Source organism: Crocodylus siamensis, chromosome 4 (assembly GCF_052110815.1).
Source record: "Crocodylus siamensis isolate JL-2025a chromosome 4, ASM5211081v1, whole genome shotgun sequence".
Lineage (NCBI taxonomy): Eukaryota > Metazoa > Chordata > Crocodylia > Crocodylidae > Crocodylus > Crocodylus siamensis.
The window spans coordinates 140,866,615-140,883,624 of record NC_143398.1 but is presented as its reverse complement, the minus strand read 5'-3'; the positions used below and the strand labels follow the sequence as shown (position 1 = coordinate 140,883,624).

The window sequence follows — 17,010 nt, the reverse complement described above, 5'->3', positions numbered from 1 at the left end:
CACAAAAAGCTTCTGTCTCATGGCTTTGCGGGTCCAGCATTTGGGTGCAGGGGAGACACCACAGGGGCCAGCTGGAATGCCAGGTCAGGGAGGCTGCCACCTAATGCCAGGAGCCCTCCAGATGTGTCAGCTGTGCCAGAGGTGCACAGAGGACAGGACTCTCCTTCTTCAGAGGCTAGTTGTAGATGTGGGGGACTGGTAGAGGACCCATGGGCTTGACAGGAGGAGGACATCACCCTCAAGGATGTGCGGAACCAGTGGGAAGAGGTACAGGACCAGTGTGAGGAGGCACAAGACTAGACAGGCTGTGAGTTTCAGGCCGAGATCCTAGCCCTGGAGTGCAGGTGGTCCCAGGTGCTGTGAGAGCAGTATGTTATCCCAGGCTAGGCAGTGCAGGCCACAGACAATTACTGTTGGGTGCCGGATACCATTCTGGCCCTGGGAGTCATGGTTGTACCGACGCTGCCCAGCCCCCAGCCCTAGCCCTGCATGTGCCCTGGGAGCTGCCCACCACTCTGTATCAGGTCTCCACTTGGGTCGAGGAGGAGGTCCTCTGCAGGCTCCAGGAGCCCCTCAGCCAGCTCCTGCCTGCCAGTGCCTCTGCAGTGAACTATCCAGCCTGGGTCCAACTGCACAGCTCACCCCGGTTCCACACAGGTGCAGAGTTGGAGCTGCCTGAAATGGCACCGGGACCTCATGCCCATCCTGCTGGGCTTAGACTCTACCAGCTAGAGGGGGAGACAGCTGCACCAAAGAAGCACAGGCTGCTGTCAGGCCTGGGTGAGGCCCACATCTGCTGCACTTGCTCTGGCATCTAGACCCACGGGGGGAATGGCCAGAGGCTGGGGTTCCGGCCACCTGCCCCCAGGTTCTACCACCTAGGTGTCCTGAACCCCATGGCCCCACACTCTGGGACACCACAAAAATCACTTTGTAAATACAGTAAAAGTTCTATTATCTGGCATCCCCAAGGAATGGGGGATCCTGTATAACAAAATATGCTGGTTAATTGAGCGGCCTGAACAGGCATCCTTGCCTGTTTGAGCCACCACTTCCTTTGCCACATCCAGGGCATTGCCGACCCTCCCACGGACCCTGTGAGCTCCGTGGGACAGAGAGGCAGGCTCCGCAGAGCCTGTTATGCCCCAGGGCCATGGGGGGCTCAGCAGAGCAGGCTGCTTTGCCCTGGGCCATGGGGGCTCAGAGAAACTAGAAGTGTCATGGTGGGCACTTCTGGTTTCACTTTACCTTACAAGCCGGCATGCCACTTAGTAGAGCATGCTGGCTTGTAAGGTACTGGTTAACAGAGTTTATACTGTAGTTTGCACAGAAAAGAGGATTTTTTATTGTTGGTAAGTTCAGTGTGTGGTGGAGGGGCTCTGCTTGTTGAGGAGGGAAGTCACTGTGTGATGTAAAAGGAATAAAGACTGGTTCTACTGACATGCCTGGTGCTCTGGCCCCCACTGGTGGGTGCGAGGCTCTCCTGGGGCTGTCCTCTGACCATTCCCTCATGAGTCTGTATGCTGCAGCAAGTGCAGCAGGCAGGCAGATTGCCCAGGGGTGATGGCAGCCAGTACTCCTCTGGTGCAGCTGGCTCCCCCTCTGGCTAGCAGAGTCCAGACCAAGCAGGGCAGGCATGGCTTTCCTGGGACCTTGGTGAAGGGGCAGGGCCCACCACTATCACTGCCCCTGCCATAGGTGGTGCTCCTACTGCCAGGCATCCTCTGTGCGCTGTGCCTCCTCCACCCAGGCCTCACTGAACAGCTCCCCCTGGGTCTTGTGGATATTATATAACATACAAGTTGTGATGATGACACAGGAGAGGTTGCACTGGGTGACCTTGAGGCGGACAGTGAGGCAGCACAGGTGGCCCTTGTGGCGGCCAAAGGCGCACTCCACCAGGGCACTGGTCCATCCCAGACACCTGTTAAAGTGGCTGGTGTAGGGCCCCATGAGCCAGGGCAGGAGTGGGTAGGCAGTTTCCCTGATGAGCAGGGGCAGGATCCTGATAGCGCTGAGCTGTAAGTCCAGCATGCCCAGCACAAAGTGCCTGCTCTCCGTGAGTGGATATGAAGGCTGGAGTTGTGAAACAGGCTGGAGTTATGAAACATGTGGGTGTTGTGGAAGCTGCCTTCACAGCTGGTGCTCATGTGGGTAAATGTGCCATGGTGGTCCACAATGGCGTGCAGGAACATGGAATCAGCTGTAGTAGGGGCAGTCTCCATGAAGTGAGGAGGTGACAGGGGTGTGGGTCCTGTCCAGCACCCTGATACACTCGGGAAATCCTGGGACACAGAAACCTGCCACCACCACCAGGGGTTCATAGACACAGAGTACGTTGTTCCAAGCACATCCTGGAGGGCCCTGTGCACCTCCAGGGTAGCCTCCCCAGAGGTGGTCTTGGCCATGCCAAACAGGTGCTGAATATACCAGAGGCTGGCAGGTGTGGCCAACTTTAGCACAGCGAGGGCCAGCTGGGTGTCTGTGGGGAGGGCTGGATGTATGCTGGTATGCTGCTGCTGCAGGTGGGCTACAGCTGCTGGAGCAGGTCCCGGTAGGTGGTCTGGGTCATGAAGAAGCCATCCAGCCACTGTTCATCATCCCAGGTGTGCTAGACGATGTGCAGGCACCAGAGCTAGATTAATCCCTTAGTGGGCCCTAGACCAAGAAACTCATGGGCCCTGGGCCGGTTGATACCTCCCTCCACACCCTGGTGCTGCTGCTCATGGGGAGTGGGGCACAGAGCTACTGCCAGGAAGCACCATGGCAGTGAGGCTGGTGGAGGTGAGGGAAGGGGAAGGGAAGGGAAGGGTACTGGGTGGGTCCATTCAGCTGCCATGGAGCAAAGGGCATATTCTCTCAGCAGCTCAGGGCCCTAGGCATGTGCCTAGTTTGCCTCTGCGTTAATGTGGTCTTGGCAGCCACCAGTGCTGGCTGACCCAGCAAACCAAGATGTGAGAGAGTGGAGGCCCAGGAGAGTGATGGCAGCCCTGGCAGTAGCATTGTGGAATCCCTCCCTGGTGTCAGCAGGGGCACCGTGGTGATGGTGGTCCTGGGACAGCAGTCAGTACTCAAGATGGTGGGCACATGGGGGAGCTGGGTGGGGCAAAACAGCCATTGGACAGGCAGCGGTCAGTGCAGTGGGCCAGTAGGGCCAGCACATTGGCCAGCAGGAGCACGGGGTGCTGGTCATTGCTGCCAGGGGCAGGTGCTGGAGCAGCCATAGCATGGGAAGGCAGAGTAGCCAAAAAGAGAGCTTCCATATCCTGTCCTTGCACTTGGCACACCGCTCTCGGGCAAGGAAGGGGCTGGTTAGGGAGCAGAGAGCAGGGCTGGATTTTGAAGATGGCTGCCAGGTGCTTGCAGCTGCTACCAGAGCCTAAAGCTCCCCATGGTGGCAGCTAGGGCCCATTGCAGGACTGCAGGAAACTGGGTCCAAATCTTTTCCCTAATCCCACATTTGTAGATGGCTGCCCGAAAAGGCTCACACCAAATTAGTTTACAGCAGTGTAAGCTTAGATTGGAGTTATTGCATGTGTAGTCACACCCAGCAGGTCAAAGTGTTTTGTGAGATGCCTACATGTGTTCCTGTTTCACTCCACTTAAATCCTGGAAAAATGTTAATGAAAAAGGCAGATGCATCTTCCTCTGGCTCACTGCTCTGTGTAACTCATACACTGTAAGATGACTGTTCCACAATTTTTTTCAGGGATGGAATAAGGCTGTACATAGGTGCCTAAATCCACCTTGGTGCTAATAGATGGAATAGAACCTGGCCCACTGTGACTATAATTTTTCTTACCCCACTGCTTTGCAGCTCCAGCAAATGAGGGTGCTGTTGTGCCAGACACTGTATGAACATGCTGCATGGTACTGCCCAGGCCTGACAAATTTGCAATGTAAAGCATTGTAACTAATATAAAAATGGTTAGGATTTTCCATTTACATATCTTTTTGTGAGACTCAGAGGTACCAAAATACATAGTTATTGTTTATATTTATAAATAGAGGGGAGGTTACAGAAAGAGAGAGATGATGAGGTTCACATAGTGAATTCAACATGCCCTTTCTATGTTTCTGTTCCTCCTGTTGACTGCTGTTGTAGTATGGAATTCTAATATCAATCTTAGCAGTGTCCTTTCATTTCTCACCTCTGGGTGGAATGCCTTATTCATCCACTGATTTTTCATTAAACAGCACTGTCCATCACTGTCCACTAAGAAAGTATCCACATTTGCTATTCTCCAGAAATGAGCAAAGAAGAGGTGAATTATACAGAGGTGAGATTTCAGTCTTCTTCACAGGAGAGGGGGAGCCAAGGACCTCAGAAGTCTGAGAGCAAAGGTATTGTGATGCATTGTTAAAAAAAGGCTACCCTGCATTCTTTTCTACTGTTCGTAACCTTCTTCCCCTACTCTAAAACCTAGCACTGTATTTTTGGAAAGCAAAGGGGGAAAAATATCTCTGCAATGTTACTTAGTACCATGTCACTGAGAAGACTGCAGCATCCAAGATGTTGTTCACAGAGTGTGCAGCTACATGTGCTATTAATTCAAAGTAGGCTTATTGTACAGTAAAAAAGATCACACCTCTGTTCAACCTCACAGATTACGATACTGCCACACCAAGCCTACCCAGGAGCACATCTAATCCTAGCCAGCATACACAGGAAGCCTACCAAGGAGCACATCTACACAACTTCCTTTTACTGAGCAGATTTGCTCCCACTCTGCAGCAGCTAGGGGAAGCTCCAAGCTATCACAGAGCCAGGGGCAGGAACTGCCTGCTGCTGGGGAAAGTGTACATTGAATGGCAAGTGGACATTGTGGGGCAACTGCCTGCTGCAGAGGCAAGTGGACATTCCCTCCAAGGGAGGGGATTGTTCTCCTGCCCCCTGCTGCCCAGGCAGCCTGGAAGCAAATTTATTTCTGGTTGGGGTCTACACATGAACTACTGTGTAGTAACTATGACACGGTTAATTTTGCAGGTACCTAATTAACTATACAGTTGACTCATTTACTGCACAGTGTCTGCATGTGTAGATAGTAATGCTCTATCATGGAATTAGTCTCCTCCACTCCAATTTCATTTCCCAGCATAAGCCTCTCAGTGCCAGAGGAGGAGCTGAAGCTGGAACCAGGGGACTGAGCTCCCTAGCTAAAGCAATTCTGGGGACTGAGGAGGAATCTGAGTTTGTGCTCCACACCCATCAAAGTTCCCCTAGACCCAGGTCTCCTTCTCTGGAAAGCACCTTGGAGGAGGTTGAGATAAAGGTTGTAGAGGCTCAGGCAAGTGGCTCAGCCTAGTCAGCTCTTCCTGCTGTTGCGCCTCAGCCTGCTGAGGAGCAAGATAAGGCAGGATCCCCATCCTCAACCCAGAAGCAGGGGAATAGTGTAGTGTTGGATCATTTTGAGGTGGAAGATGATCCCAGGTTTGCTATCTGCCAGTACTGCCGAAGGCAGATCAGCTAGAGCAAGGAGGTGAAACACTTCACCATCACAGTGATGCTGCTGCATCTCAGGAGGCAGCACCCCCTGCCCTTCTTCCTGCTCAGCCTGGCACCAGTGATAGTGTGCCCAATGGAAAGTTTCTCGCTCACTCCAAAGCCCCCGTCCCCCCTGAAACAGAGGCAGGCCACCCTGAAGCAGTGGGAGAAAGCTGCAGACAAAGGGGGTGTTCCCAAGGCAAGCAAGAACACCCAGAACATTGGGGAGATGTTTGCTCTGGATAACGAGACCTTCTCCTTAGTTGAGCGGCCAGGATTCAGGCAGCTTATGGTGCTTATGGCCCCATCTTACCAAGTGACCACATGCACCACCTTTACCAGGACGGTGGTGCCCCCCCTGAGGCATGCGGGGAGTACTTGAGGGAAGAGCTATGCAAGGCAAGGCCACAGGTAGCCTTGCACTTCACCTCAGACATCTGGAGCAGCCAGGGTGGCGATCATGCCTACCTCTCCCTCACAGGGCACTGGTGTGATCGGTCAGGCCATTGGTGGGCTTTCTTCCAAGCCGAGGTGCTGGATGAGTCCCACATGGCAAGGGAGATCATGGTAGCAATGAACTACATGGTACGGGGTGGCTCATTGGGCAGGGTGAGCTCACCCGTAGGTTCATGGTCACCAGCAACAGGGTCAATATGGTCAAGGCATCTGCTGTGTGGCACACAGGCTGCATCTCATAGTCAGAGATGATGGCCCTGCCACTACCACTACCAGCCAGCTCATTTCAAAATGCAGGAAGGTAGAGGGCTACTTCCACCACAGCATCAAGAGGGGCAAGATACTCCTGGAGAAAAGGAAGAGCTGAGCATCCCACAGCACAAAATCATGCAGGATGTGGAGACTCGGTGGAACTCCACATACCCGGTGCTCGAAAGGCTGGTGGAGCAACAGAAGGCCATCCATGAGATGGCCTTGCTCAGGGAGATTGGGATCAGCGGTCCCCTTAACAGAGCTGAGTGGGGTACCATTTCCAAGATCTTGGTGGTTCTCAACCCCTTCCTTAAGGCCACTGAGACCCTCAGCGCTGGCAATGCCCTCCTTAGCCAGGTGATCCCCATAGTGAGGGAACTGGAGAACCAAATGGAGAAGTTCCAGGGGATCGGTGTTCTGGGCTGGGGCAAGTTGCTGTCACTGGACGTGCAGGCACTGGTGATGCGGCTGAAGAAGGGCATCAGGAGACAGCTGGATCCCTTGTGGTCCAGTACAGTCCACATGCTGGCGGGCATGTGTGACCTGAGGGTGAAGGGGAGCATGTGCACTGCCAGCACCAAAACCCTCGATCACTGGACGCAGGTGTTGGTCAACAGTCAGGGAGGCAGAAGGGCAGAGGTGAGGGGATGTGGAAGAGGGGGATCCACTTTCCTGTGACAGGACTCCAAGCACCAGCATCAGCACCAGCCAGTCTTCTCCATGCCAGCCACTGCCAACGTGGGCCATGGGCATGGCTTCAATGCTAGTGTCCACACGCACCAGACCCCAGCCTTGGACAAATAGCGCTGAGGCTTCAGTGGCTACCTATCTCACTGAGGATGTGGAGCCGCTGGACTGTGACCTGTTGGCCTACTGGGCAAGCTGCAGCCAGATGTGGAAGGATCTGGCCACAGTTGTCTGGGAACACCTGTCCTGTCCACCAACCAGTGTTCTGTGCAAGAGAGTGTTCAGCATTGCTGGGGATGTTGTTACACCCCACCGCACCTGCTTGGATTCTGATTTGGTGAAGCAGTTGGTGTTCCTCAAGGTGAATCTCCTGCTGCTGGAGCTCTCCAATGCCATCTTCCTCGCTCCATGTGCACCTATTTCCATTTGATTTTTTTAAACCAGTTACTGTCCCGCTTTTGAAAGTGGAGGGGGCACTCACTGCATCACCAGCCAGCAGGGGAAGAACATGTCCCTACTGAGCTTGCTCTCCTGCCAGGACAAACTTGGAAGTATGGGCTGGGGCTATGGGGAAGGAGGAGGCCCCAGGTCCTGGGCATGACCACTAAAACTGCACTCTGCCAGAATCAGGGAGGCCTGGTGGGACTGAGGGCAGTGCAGCAACCCTGTAAATGCCAGGACCGAGGATCCCTCTGGTGAAAGGTGGGTAGGAGGTACCATAACCTCAAGCTACCACACGCATGCACACAGTCCTGGCTGGGGAAAGCCCAGACCTGTCGTGTCTTTGACAGGCTTGAGGCTTGCTGGTTGCAGTGAAGTTGTGAGGCTCCAGGTGAACTCAGCTTAGCTGCCTGGGGTGCCAGCTTTCGGGTTGAAAAACCCTTTGTCAGGCTGAGGAAGCACCTGCAGTTGGTGTGTGAGTGTGTGCTGTTTCTGGATGGAAGGACCTTGGACCTGTTCTCTTCAATGTCTTTATCAATGACGTGGATACAGAATTGGACTGTAAGGTACTCCAACTCGGGAGAAACCCCCCCGCGGCATGCTTATAGGCTCAGCAGTACTACATTTGCTAGCACCAAGGCCAAAAGGGACTTGAGGGTTGTGACTGACCACAAGATGAACATGAGCCACCAATGCAATGTTGCAGCTGGTAAAGGAAATGAAACTCTGGCTTGCATCCATAGATGCTTCTGAAGTAAATCTCAAGATTATCATTCTCCCACTGTACTCAGCCTTCATGAGGCCACAGCTGGAGTACTGAATCCAATTCTGGGCTCCACAATTCGGGAAGGATGTAGAGAAGCTTGAGAGAGTCCAGAGGAGATCCACGCGTATGATCAGAGGGCAGGAGAATAGGCCTTCTGAAGACAGGCTGAAAGCTATGGGACTCTTCAGCCTGGAAAAGTTCAGGCTCAGGGTCGACTTTGTGGCAGTCTATAAGTACATCAAGGATGTGCATCAGGATCTGGGGGAAGGCCTGTTCACCACAGCACCACAAGGGATGACAAGGACCAATGGTCACAAACTCCTTCAAGACTGTTTTAGGCTGGACATAAGGAAAAACTTCTTTACTGTCTGAGCCCCCTAGGCCTGGAATAGTCTCCCTCCAGGGGTGGTGCAAGCACCTACTCTGGGCTTCTTTAAGAAGCATTTGGATACTTATCTTGCTGGGATCCTTTGACCCAAGCTGACTTCCTGCCCTTGGGGCAGGGGGCTGGACTCAATGATCTCCTGAGGTCCCTTCCAGCCCTAATGTCCATGAAATCTATTAATAGTAAAGAAGTCAGAGGCTGGCCTAGCATGCAATGCAGGCAAGAAAGGTAGTTAGTGAAAATGGAAATGGAGGCATTGGGGGTGAGGGAAAAGCTGGGGTGGGGGGGGAAGGGGGATGTAGCAGCTCAGGTAAAAGTGCAGAGGTACTTGGGGAGTCAGATGTCAGGGAGGTCACAGTGTGTCAGAATTCCACTGTCTATATTGAGTCCATGAGTTTCTGTATTTAGGAGGCTGATGAAGTGAAGTTCACAGGCCCAGCTGTGAAAAGTGGTTTGTAAATTGTTTCTTCTCAGGATCAGGCCTGAGAGACTGGAGGCAGAGTGTTTTTTTGATGAGGAATGTGCCCTCACAAGTAGTTGGGTTTTGTTGTTTTTGATAGATTCTGGTGTTCAGTTTTTGTGGATACTAGAGATTGTTGGCAGGTTTTGTGTTTTGAGCTGTACAAAGTTGGCTTCAGTTCTGGTGATGAGGTTAGGTGCTTGTTTGAATTTACAAACCACTTTTCAGAGCCAGGCCAATGAATTTCACTTTACCAGCCTCCTAGGTAGTGGGCTTTTGATTGCCAGAACTGCTATTGATAATAAGTAAGAAATGAAGGCTTTTAGCACAGGTGGCTATGACAGATTATTCCCACTCTTGTAGTTTTAGCACATGCTTTTTAGGCATGTCCAAAGTGGCTAGTATTCACTTCGGATTTGGATTTGGATGATTCAGGGGAGAGTGATTTGATTCGATAATTCAAACCACTGTCCTGAATTGATTCAGGCAAATCTGATTCAGCAATTCGGCTGCTGCCGAATCAGGGGAATCTCTGGATCACACAGGCCCCATCCCTGTTCCCTATGCCTATGTGACTGGCCTCACACACATGGATGGGGGGCCTTAAACTCCTTATTGTTGTAAGCAATGTCATCATGACTGGGAGGGGGCTAGAGACCCTACCAGTTTACCTGGCAAACAGTGATGCATTTAAAATTGGTTGGCTGGCAGCCAACAGTTGCTGGCCTTTATTGGATCAGGTAAAGATGTCATAAGGTCTTTATAAGTGAAGGACTGCCCAGGAAGAGGGTCAGTAGCCATGATGAAAACTCACAGAGAAGCTGGACCATCTGAAACTCTCTCTCTCGAAACTCATGGTCAAGGAACTGTTTGCCTCCAGAGGAAATCTCCACCTGCCTCTGCATAATACTTGTGAGTAACCCACCTGAGATCTAACTAGATATATAACTTGCAGTAACTCAGATGCATGATCAAAGGCTACCATGCCACTGTTTGCTCTAAGGTATTTCTCTGATATTGGTCTACCCTGTACCCTATTCCAAACCTACTCCTTGTAACCAATAAGGTTCTCCTTTGTATCTACATGGGAGACTTATTGGGAGAGGGTCTAGATTAGTTTTTGGGGTCCCCTTGGTTTGGCTGACTAAGGGAGACCACTATTTGTGCTTCAGACTGAGGGAAGCAGACCAAGTTCATGCAGTGGGTCAAGTATCTGCAAGGATTACTAGACCTTTGTTTCCCAGCGGGCCACAGGTCCAAGATCAGTCCAGACTCTGGGTGGTGTGTACGTTACCCCGAGGCTTGCAGATGTGCTCCAGGAAGGGGGTCAGCTGGATGTGAGGCACCCTCAGGGAGGCACTCAGATCCTTGAAGTGGTCAGGTGCAGTGAAGAGGGTAGCTCAATGCAGGAGCACCCCCTATTGGCCCACCATGTGGGGTAACATCCAGCCCCTCTTGGCTGATTGTAATGCTGTTTCTTAAGCCAAGATCCAAAAAGAATGTTTTGGTCTCAGACATGATTACACTTTCTATGATGTGGGCTCATATATCTCTTGGAGGGTGAAAGCAAGTGGGAGGTTCCTAGCTGCACTGATGAGGAATTTAGTGCCTCAGTGTGAAAGTGTCTTTCTTATGCAGCCCCCAAAAGGCTAGCGTGCCACCCACAAGATCCTTCCTGGCTGTCACTGCCCTCCCTCCCGTGCTGTTGCTCCTGCTATGGCAACTAGGTTGTTCAGGATGCCTTGCTGTCCTTCACCAAAGTCACCAAGGTGTCCATGCTGCACTTGCTACATGTGAGAAAGGCAGGAGTTGGCTGGTCGCACTGCAAATAGACAGCAGTTGTGGCTGGAAGGGTGCGGGTTTACACGTGTGGCAGAGTGGAGCTCACACCACTGGGTGTTTGCAGGGAAGGAGACTGCTTTTGCTGTGTAGGCAACAGGTAAGAGCATGCTGGGCTGCCTGCACAGCAGGAGAGCTCCTTGGGGAGTTGTGAGGGGCCCTCAGTAATGTAATCCATGCCTCATGCTGCCTGGGTGTTAGATAGCTATGGTTTAATGCATTAAATAAAAGCTATTCAGATGATCTTGATGCCAGCCTGCTTCTTAACACATTGCCATGAACCACCCTAAATAATGCCAACCTAGCTGCAACATGGCTACAACAGTGGGACCTAAACTCATCCTTGGTAAGGAAATCACAACTTGCAGGGAACTGGTCTGATAAATATTAAGAATATTGTAAATATTTAAATCCAAATATTTATTTGAAATTATCTTATGTTTTCTAACAGTTTATTCTTAAGTCAGCCTTTATAATGCTGTGAGTACATCTTGTTGATGCACTTTGATCCCTCTTCATTTTGTCCATTTTTTCTTTTCAGTGAGGTAAATAGAACTGAATGCTTTGTTCCAAGGCCTCATGAGATGCAGACTGGGGGAGTAAATAAAACCAACTGAAATTCTTTGAACAAAAAACTTTTTTCTTTCTTTCATTTCATAGCAGCTAGCAAGTACAAACCCCACTTCTGCATCAAAACTCCAGTCTTGACACCTTTAAAAAAAACAGAACATAGGAACAACCACATTTTTAGTTAAATATTTTAACTTTCTTTTCTGGTTTTTAAAAAAAATATATTATTTAAAAAAACCAACTGGAACAAAGCAAGTAAAATTGATAGGAAAAAAGATGAAAATGAAGGAAAGGAAAAACATGTAATTGAAAAATGAAAAGATATAATTGAGGGCTAGCTACAAAAACCAAAAATGTCTGCTTGAAAAATCTGAAAAAATGAAAATAATTTTACAAATTTTCACAATTTTTGAACTAATCTTGGAAATGAACTGGAACATTTCAAGTAAATACAATGCATGGAGAACCCAAGTTATGAAAGACACTTTTAAGGTTAGTTTAAGTTTTAAAGGGTCTAGTCTCACCTCTTAAGTTTAAGCTGGTTTGCCAAGCATCCCTAAAACAAGAATGAACTGTTAAGTGCATCTTCTGTCCCCCCACTCCAGGTAGTGTGGAAGAAAAATCTCTCACTGATGAACAGAGGAAAGGTAGCCCATTCTGCTTGTAAACATACTGGCAGTATGGGCATAAGTTTTATGCAAAAGATTATTATATCCAGATCCTCAAATTATGGAACTCCATTGACTGTGCATTTTAGAAAATATGTTGTTCAATAAGTTCAGAATCTGCATGGTCCTACCCAGGCTTTACCATGAATGCCATAGTAGATAAAGTCAGTGTCATTCTACCTGTCAAAGATGAGTCACTTTTGATTTCGGGTGGAGACAATGAACTTCCTGTGTGGTTCAGTTGAAACATGTTGAACAAAGAGTTCTTTGTTCTGCCCTGCTTTTATCAGAGCAGTCTGATGGTGATACCACACATGTTCATTTCAGGAGATTCGTATACAGGACCAGGACAAACACACTGGTTTATATTCCATTGCGAGGTTTCAACTCTTTTCTGAAGATGTACAGGTATCAGAAGTATTTAATCTCTAAATTCCAGTAGGACTTTTCATGTAGGGCAGCAGCTCTTTGCTCTAGGTTGAATATGTTTGTGTTAAAAAATTCAGGAATGAATGGCAGTACTTAGAATGGCAGGACTTAGGGTAAAAGAGAGTGATTACCTGGTAATGTAATGAGACCCAAGGTAACTTTAACTTAGACAAATCAGATTCTGGTATCCATCCAGGTAGGAATGAAAGAGCTGCATACAGCCTTAATTAAAAAGGGAGTAAATTAGTCTATCATGACCTATATTGTCTTGGTTAACCTACACCCATGTTATCCAGGCTAGCTCAGGTATGGCATTTCTGAAGTGAGGACAAACCTGTAGATATATTATTTTAATTTCTGGCCAAGTTTCTTCCAAAGAGCCAAGTGATATATTAAAAGATTTTATATTCCAGTTTGAGGAATGCACATGTGAAGTTTTGTCTGGTATATTCCTGTATAGTTATGCTTTATTATTTATAAAAATAAGTCCAATCCATAAACCTAATACAAACTCATTTGAAACCTACCTTATTACCTTCATTGTCCAAGAGATTAGATATTTGGAGCAGGAAAATATCAATGTCCCTTTTCTGCATCACTATGCCATGCTGTGGGGATTGACAGCTCCTTGGACTAAACTGAGTGGTTGTTGATGAGGGCTCACAGAGCTGGCAGGCCTACAAAGTACCTTTTTTCTGGAATACTCATTGGCTGCCAGATTTACAGGGTGTCCAAATAATGGCATTTTCATGCAAAAAGTTTCTGAGACCTGGTTACTGGGGTTCAGGATTTGGGGTGTTGGTGCTGTCTGTCTTTACTACACTTCATAGAAAATTTCTCAGGCAAGATCTTGTTTTCCTCATCTTTATGTTCTTTCTCTTTCTGTAAGATGCTTCAGCTTCATCGTCTCACTTGAGGATCATCACAGTGATTCTGGGGGTCCTCTTCTTGGCAGCTTTGGGAACAGCAGTGACGTTAGCAGTCAAATGTAAGTGATTATGGGAAAGTCATCACAGGTCTAATTCTGGAGTTAATGCCACTGGACATAATACAGAGTGACCCCACTGAAAATAAGGAGATAGTCTGTCTTTAGGGTTTTGACAGAGAATAGGATGCAATGCTAGGAATATGCTCTGAATCACTGGAAATAATTTGAAATAGTTCTTCTCCCTGTAAAAATACTAAATCCTGTTTTTCTAAGATGGATGAATGCACAATTTAGTCATATCACCCTTGGCATGTATCTGACTATTGAAAGGATACATGGGAAACATCTGGGTGAAACAGAGAAGCAGATCTACTCACTGCCTGTGGAAGTTCCTTGTAAGGGTTGCTTTGAGTCTGGCGATCAACAGAGGGTGTCTAGGCTGTGTTTTGTGTTACTTAAGAAGACAAAAGATATTGTAGACATTGTATCTGTTAAAGACTTTGGAGTTCTTGGTCATGAAAAAGAGGATAAGGTGTATTCATGATTCCTTTACAGATAGCTCCTGCCTACGCTGCCCTGACCAGTGGGTGGGTTACAGGGGCAGCTGTTACTTCTTCTCTAGGGCAAAGAAGGATTGGAATTCCAGCCGGGAGGCCTGTTCTGCACAGGGTTCTCATCTCCTGGTGATCGGTGATGCCCAGGAAATGGTAAATACCCATGCACCCTGACCTCAGACACAGCAAGCCTCATGGCAGCACTGCTGGGAGATGTGAAGGTTTTGAGTCATGTAAGGTTATGGGGAAAGCAGAATCTGTGCTGCAGCTCTACAGAGTAAAAGAGGAATAGACATCTGGTGCAGCACAATTTACCCACTTTGCATGTAAAATTGACAAGTGTAGGAAGAACCACTGTGATGAATTGGGGTCCAACAACCTCTTTTATGCACTCTGGGCTGTTAGGACTTCCCTTCTCACCCCCATATGTTCCCTGCCTGCCAATTCCCAGTCCTTCATGAATCCTGACAACCATCCCTTGAACTCCCTGGACTACTGACCCATCTGAAATTGTTCATCTAACTGAACAGGTCCAGACTGGAATTAGACCCTGTTGTTTGCCTTCATTGTTTTCCAACACAATAGTATTTCTGATTAGGGTTGAAAATGTAGGTGACATTTTTTTCCTTTGTCCTTTTTAGGAGTTGTTCCAGGTGATCCACCCAGAACCCCGCTGGATAGGGCTGAAGAACAGAACTAGTTATGGCTGGGCCTGGGAAGATGGGTCAGCCTTCAATGTTAGGAAGTGAGTTTGGGGGGGGGGGTGTATATGTGTGTGTGTAAGTGGTCCAAATCTTGAGACTTTAAGTGACTATTCAATATTTAAAAGTACAAACATTGCTACTGAGGTCAAAGAAAGAATTTCTACAACAACACAGGCTTAAAATTATTTAAATGTTCCAGGATTTGTTCAGTGGCTTAATAGTAACAATGATACAATGGTACATCAGCATCTTCCAGCCAGACATCAAATAATGGCATTTTTAACAGTTGGCAGAGTTGTTTTTCATATTACTTCTTATCCATGGCTAGGAAACTGAGGGAAGTAGAAGAAACATGACATGCTGGGGGTGACCAGTGAGTGCTAGGCACAGATAGCAATGTAAGCCTCATGGTTGTGAGTACTCAGCACTGGCCAGTAGATTGTACTACCCGTGTGCATCTACACATTGCCCTACAGCGATGTTGTAACTGTGCAGTTTTTTTAGTACTTCCTTTTGGAAGTACTGAAGCATTGCACACTAAGCGCCTATACTGCACCGGATGGAACTAATTTGCGGAAGTGGCACGCTATATTAGGACAGTGTGCCGCTACAGCGAAGTAGCTGCTCGTCTTGTGTATACATCTGTGGATGCTACATCACCATAGTGCATCACTACAGCGACATAGCATCATGTGTATATTTGCCCACAATGTACTATCTGTTTTCTCTATTGTGGTTATACCCACTTTCTTTTGTCCTCCACTGTGATGAGTCAACTCCCTCTGAAAAGCAACCCTCTGGGGTTTTCCACCCACTCCTATAAGGTTCTCTCAGGTTACACAGATACGTGTAGCCACTGGTGATGCGTAGGGAGTGCATGCGGGTGCACCTGCACCCCCTGAGATTGGCCATGCCTGGCCTGAGATTGGCTGCGTCTGAAGCTGCCCGGGGTGTCTGCGGGTGGTTGCCACTTGCCACCCCACTCTTCCCAGCCACTGAGACTGCTGGCAGTGTTTGTAGGCAGTCACCAATTGCTGCTCATCATCATTTGCTAATTCCCTTTCTTATGTGCATGTGCTTTTTACAGAGTCACCGTTAATAGCCATGTCCAGCACTGTGGAGTCCTAATAAGTGGTGCCTTCCATGCTTCTAGCTGTGAAGTTGCTGCCCTGTGGGTCTGTGAGAAAGATATGAAGTAATCTCCTCCTGCGTTTTTTCCAGGACGCATCCATTGCTTGTGCTTGATGCATCCTGACTGTGTACCAAGGACACCCCTAAGCATTTTTTACCAGTGAGCCATGCCTGATGGTGCTCCAAGGGTAGCAGTCTGCACTAGCCTACTTTCTGCAATAATAAAGGTGATTAAAGTTAATTGCAGCTCTGGCTTTAAGACATACACATTGATTCAATGTGCAGGGAGCTAAGCTTTTAAATTCTAAATATGCTGAGATGATGTTTGTATTCCTGCCCATTGGTGCACTTGCTTTGTGATGGAAATGAAGAAAGAACTGGAAAAACAACTTCAATAAAGGAAAAGAATTTCACAGTAATAAGACTTTCTCCTTTAAATATGAACTCACTACTATATTATGTATCTAGTCAGCAGCACAGAGTAGGATTATATTATTTATTCACATTTACTTCATGGTAATATTATCACAAATACATTACACTTCCTCTCTACTAACTTCTGCAGTTAGCCTTCAAACATTTCTATGATAAAACGATTCCATGTTCACTCTTTTTACCTCTCTCTCCTTCAAGTGTTATTAATGATATTTATACATTTTCCTTGTTACATTTTTTAAAAGAGGAGACTGGAAGCATTTCCTTGTGAAAGTGAAAGTGGAGCTTCCCAGTGACATTGAAGGCTTTGTAAATTTTAACAAGAAAAAAGGAATTACTTGATTGACACAGTGAAAATTTACATGTGGTATTCAGAGCTTCACACCAGAGGTATGCAAAGCGGGCCCCATTTGCTTCGATTTTGGATTCGGCCTGAATCAGGGACAGTAATTCGATTTGTTGTTTTGTATAATTGTTCCTGATTAGATTAGATGCTGATTCAGAGAACCAGCAATTCAAACACAGACACAGCTTTAAAAGTATTTTCTACATACCTTGAAGTAGCAGGCTAGGTTCAAGATCACTGCAATGCTGGGGCAAACGGAGCATCCCACAGGAGTGCGGAGGGTCCTCCACTTGCTCAGCAGTAAGCCTGGGAGCAGACTGGAGGTACTTATGGTCCACTTATGGGTCTGACGGGGAGTGCACTGGGGGGGCCTCCTGTGCCTCCCTGGCTGAGTGGTCAGCTGCAGGAGGACCCTGATTGGCCCCCCAGTCCAGGAGGCACCAGTCACTGAGCTGGTGGAGGGGGGCCACAGAA

At 48.3% G+C, this 17,010-nt stretch overlaps 1 protein-coding gene across 1 annotated transcript in view; it reads left to right on the top strand.

Annotated features, from left to right (window-relative positions):
* Positions 1-4,250: 4,250 nt before the first annotated feature.
* The window catches only part of LOC149866599 (natural killer cells antigen CD94-like), a 30,052-nt gene continuing 17,292 nt past the window's right edge, over positions 4,251-17,010 (top strand). Inside the window, exon 1 of the mRNA XM_090041624.1 lies at positions 4,251-4,344. Within this exon, the coding sequence (XP_089897750.1) occupies positions 4,251-4,344 (94 nt within the window). The remainder of the gene's footprint in view (positions 4,345-17,010) is intronic.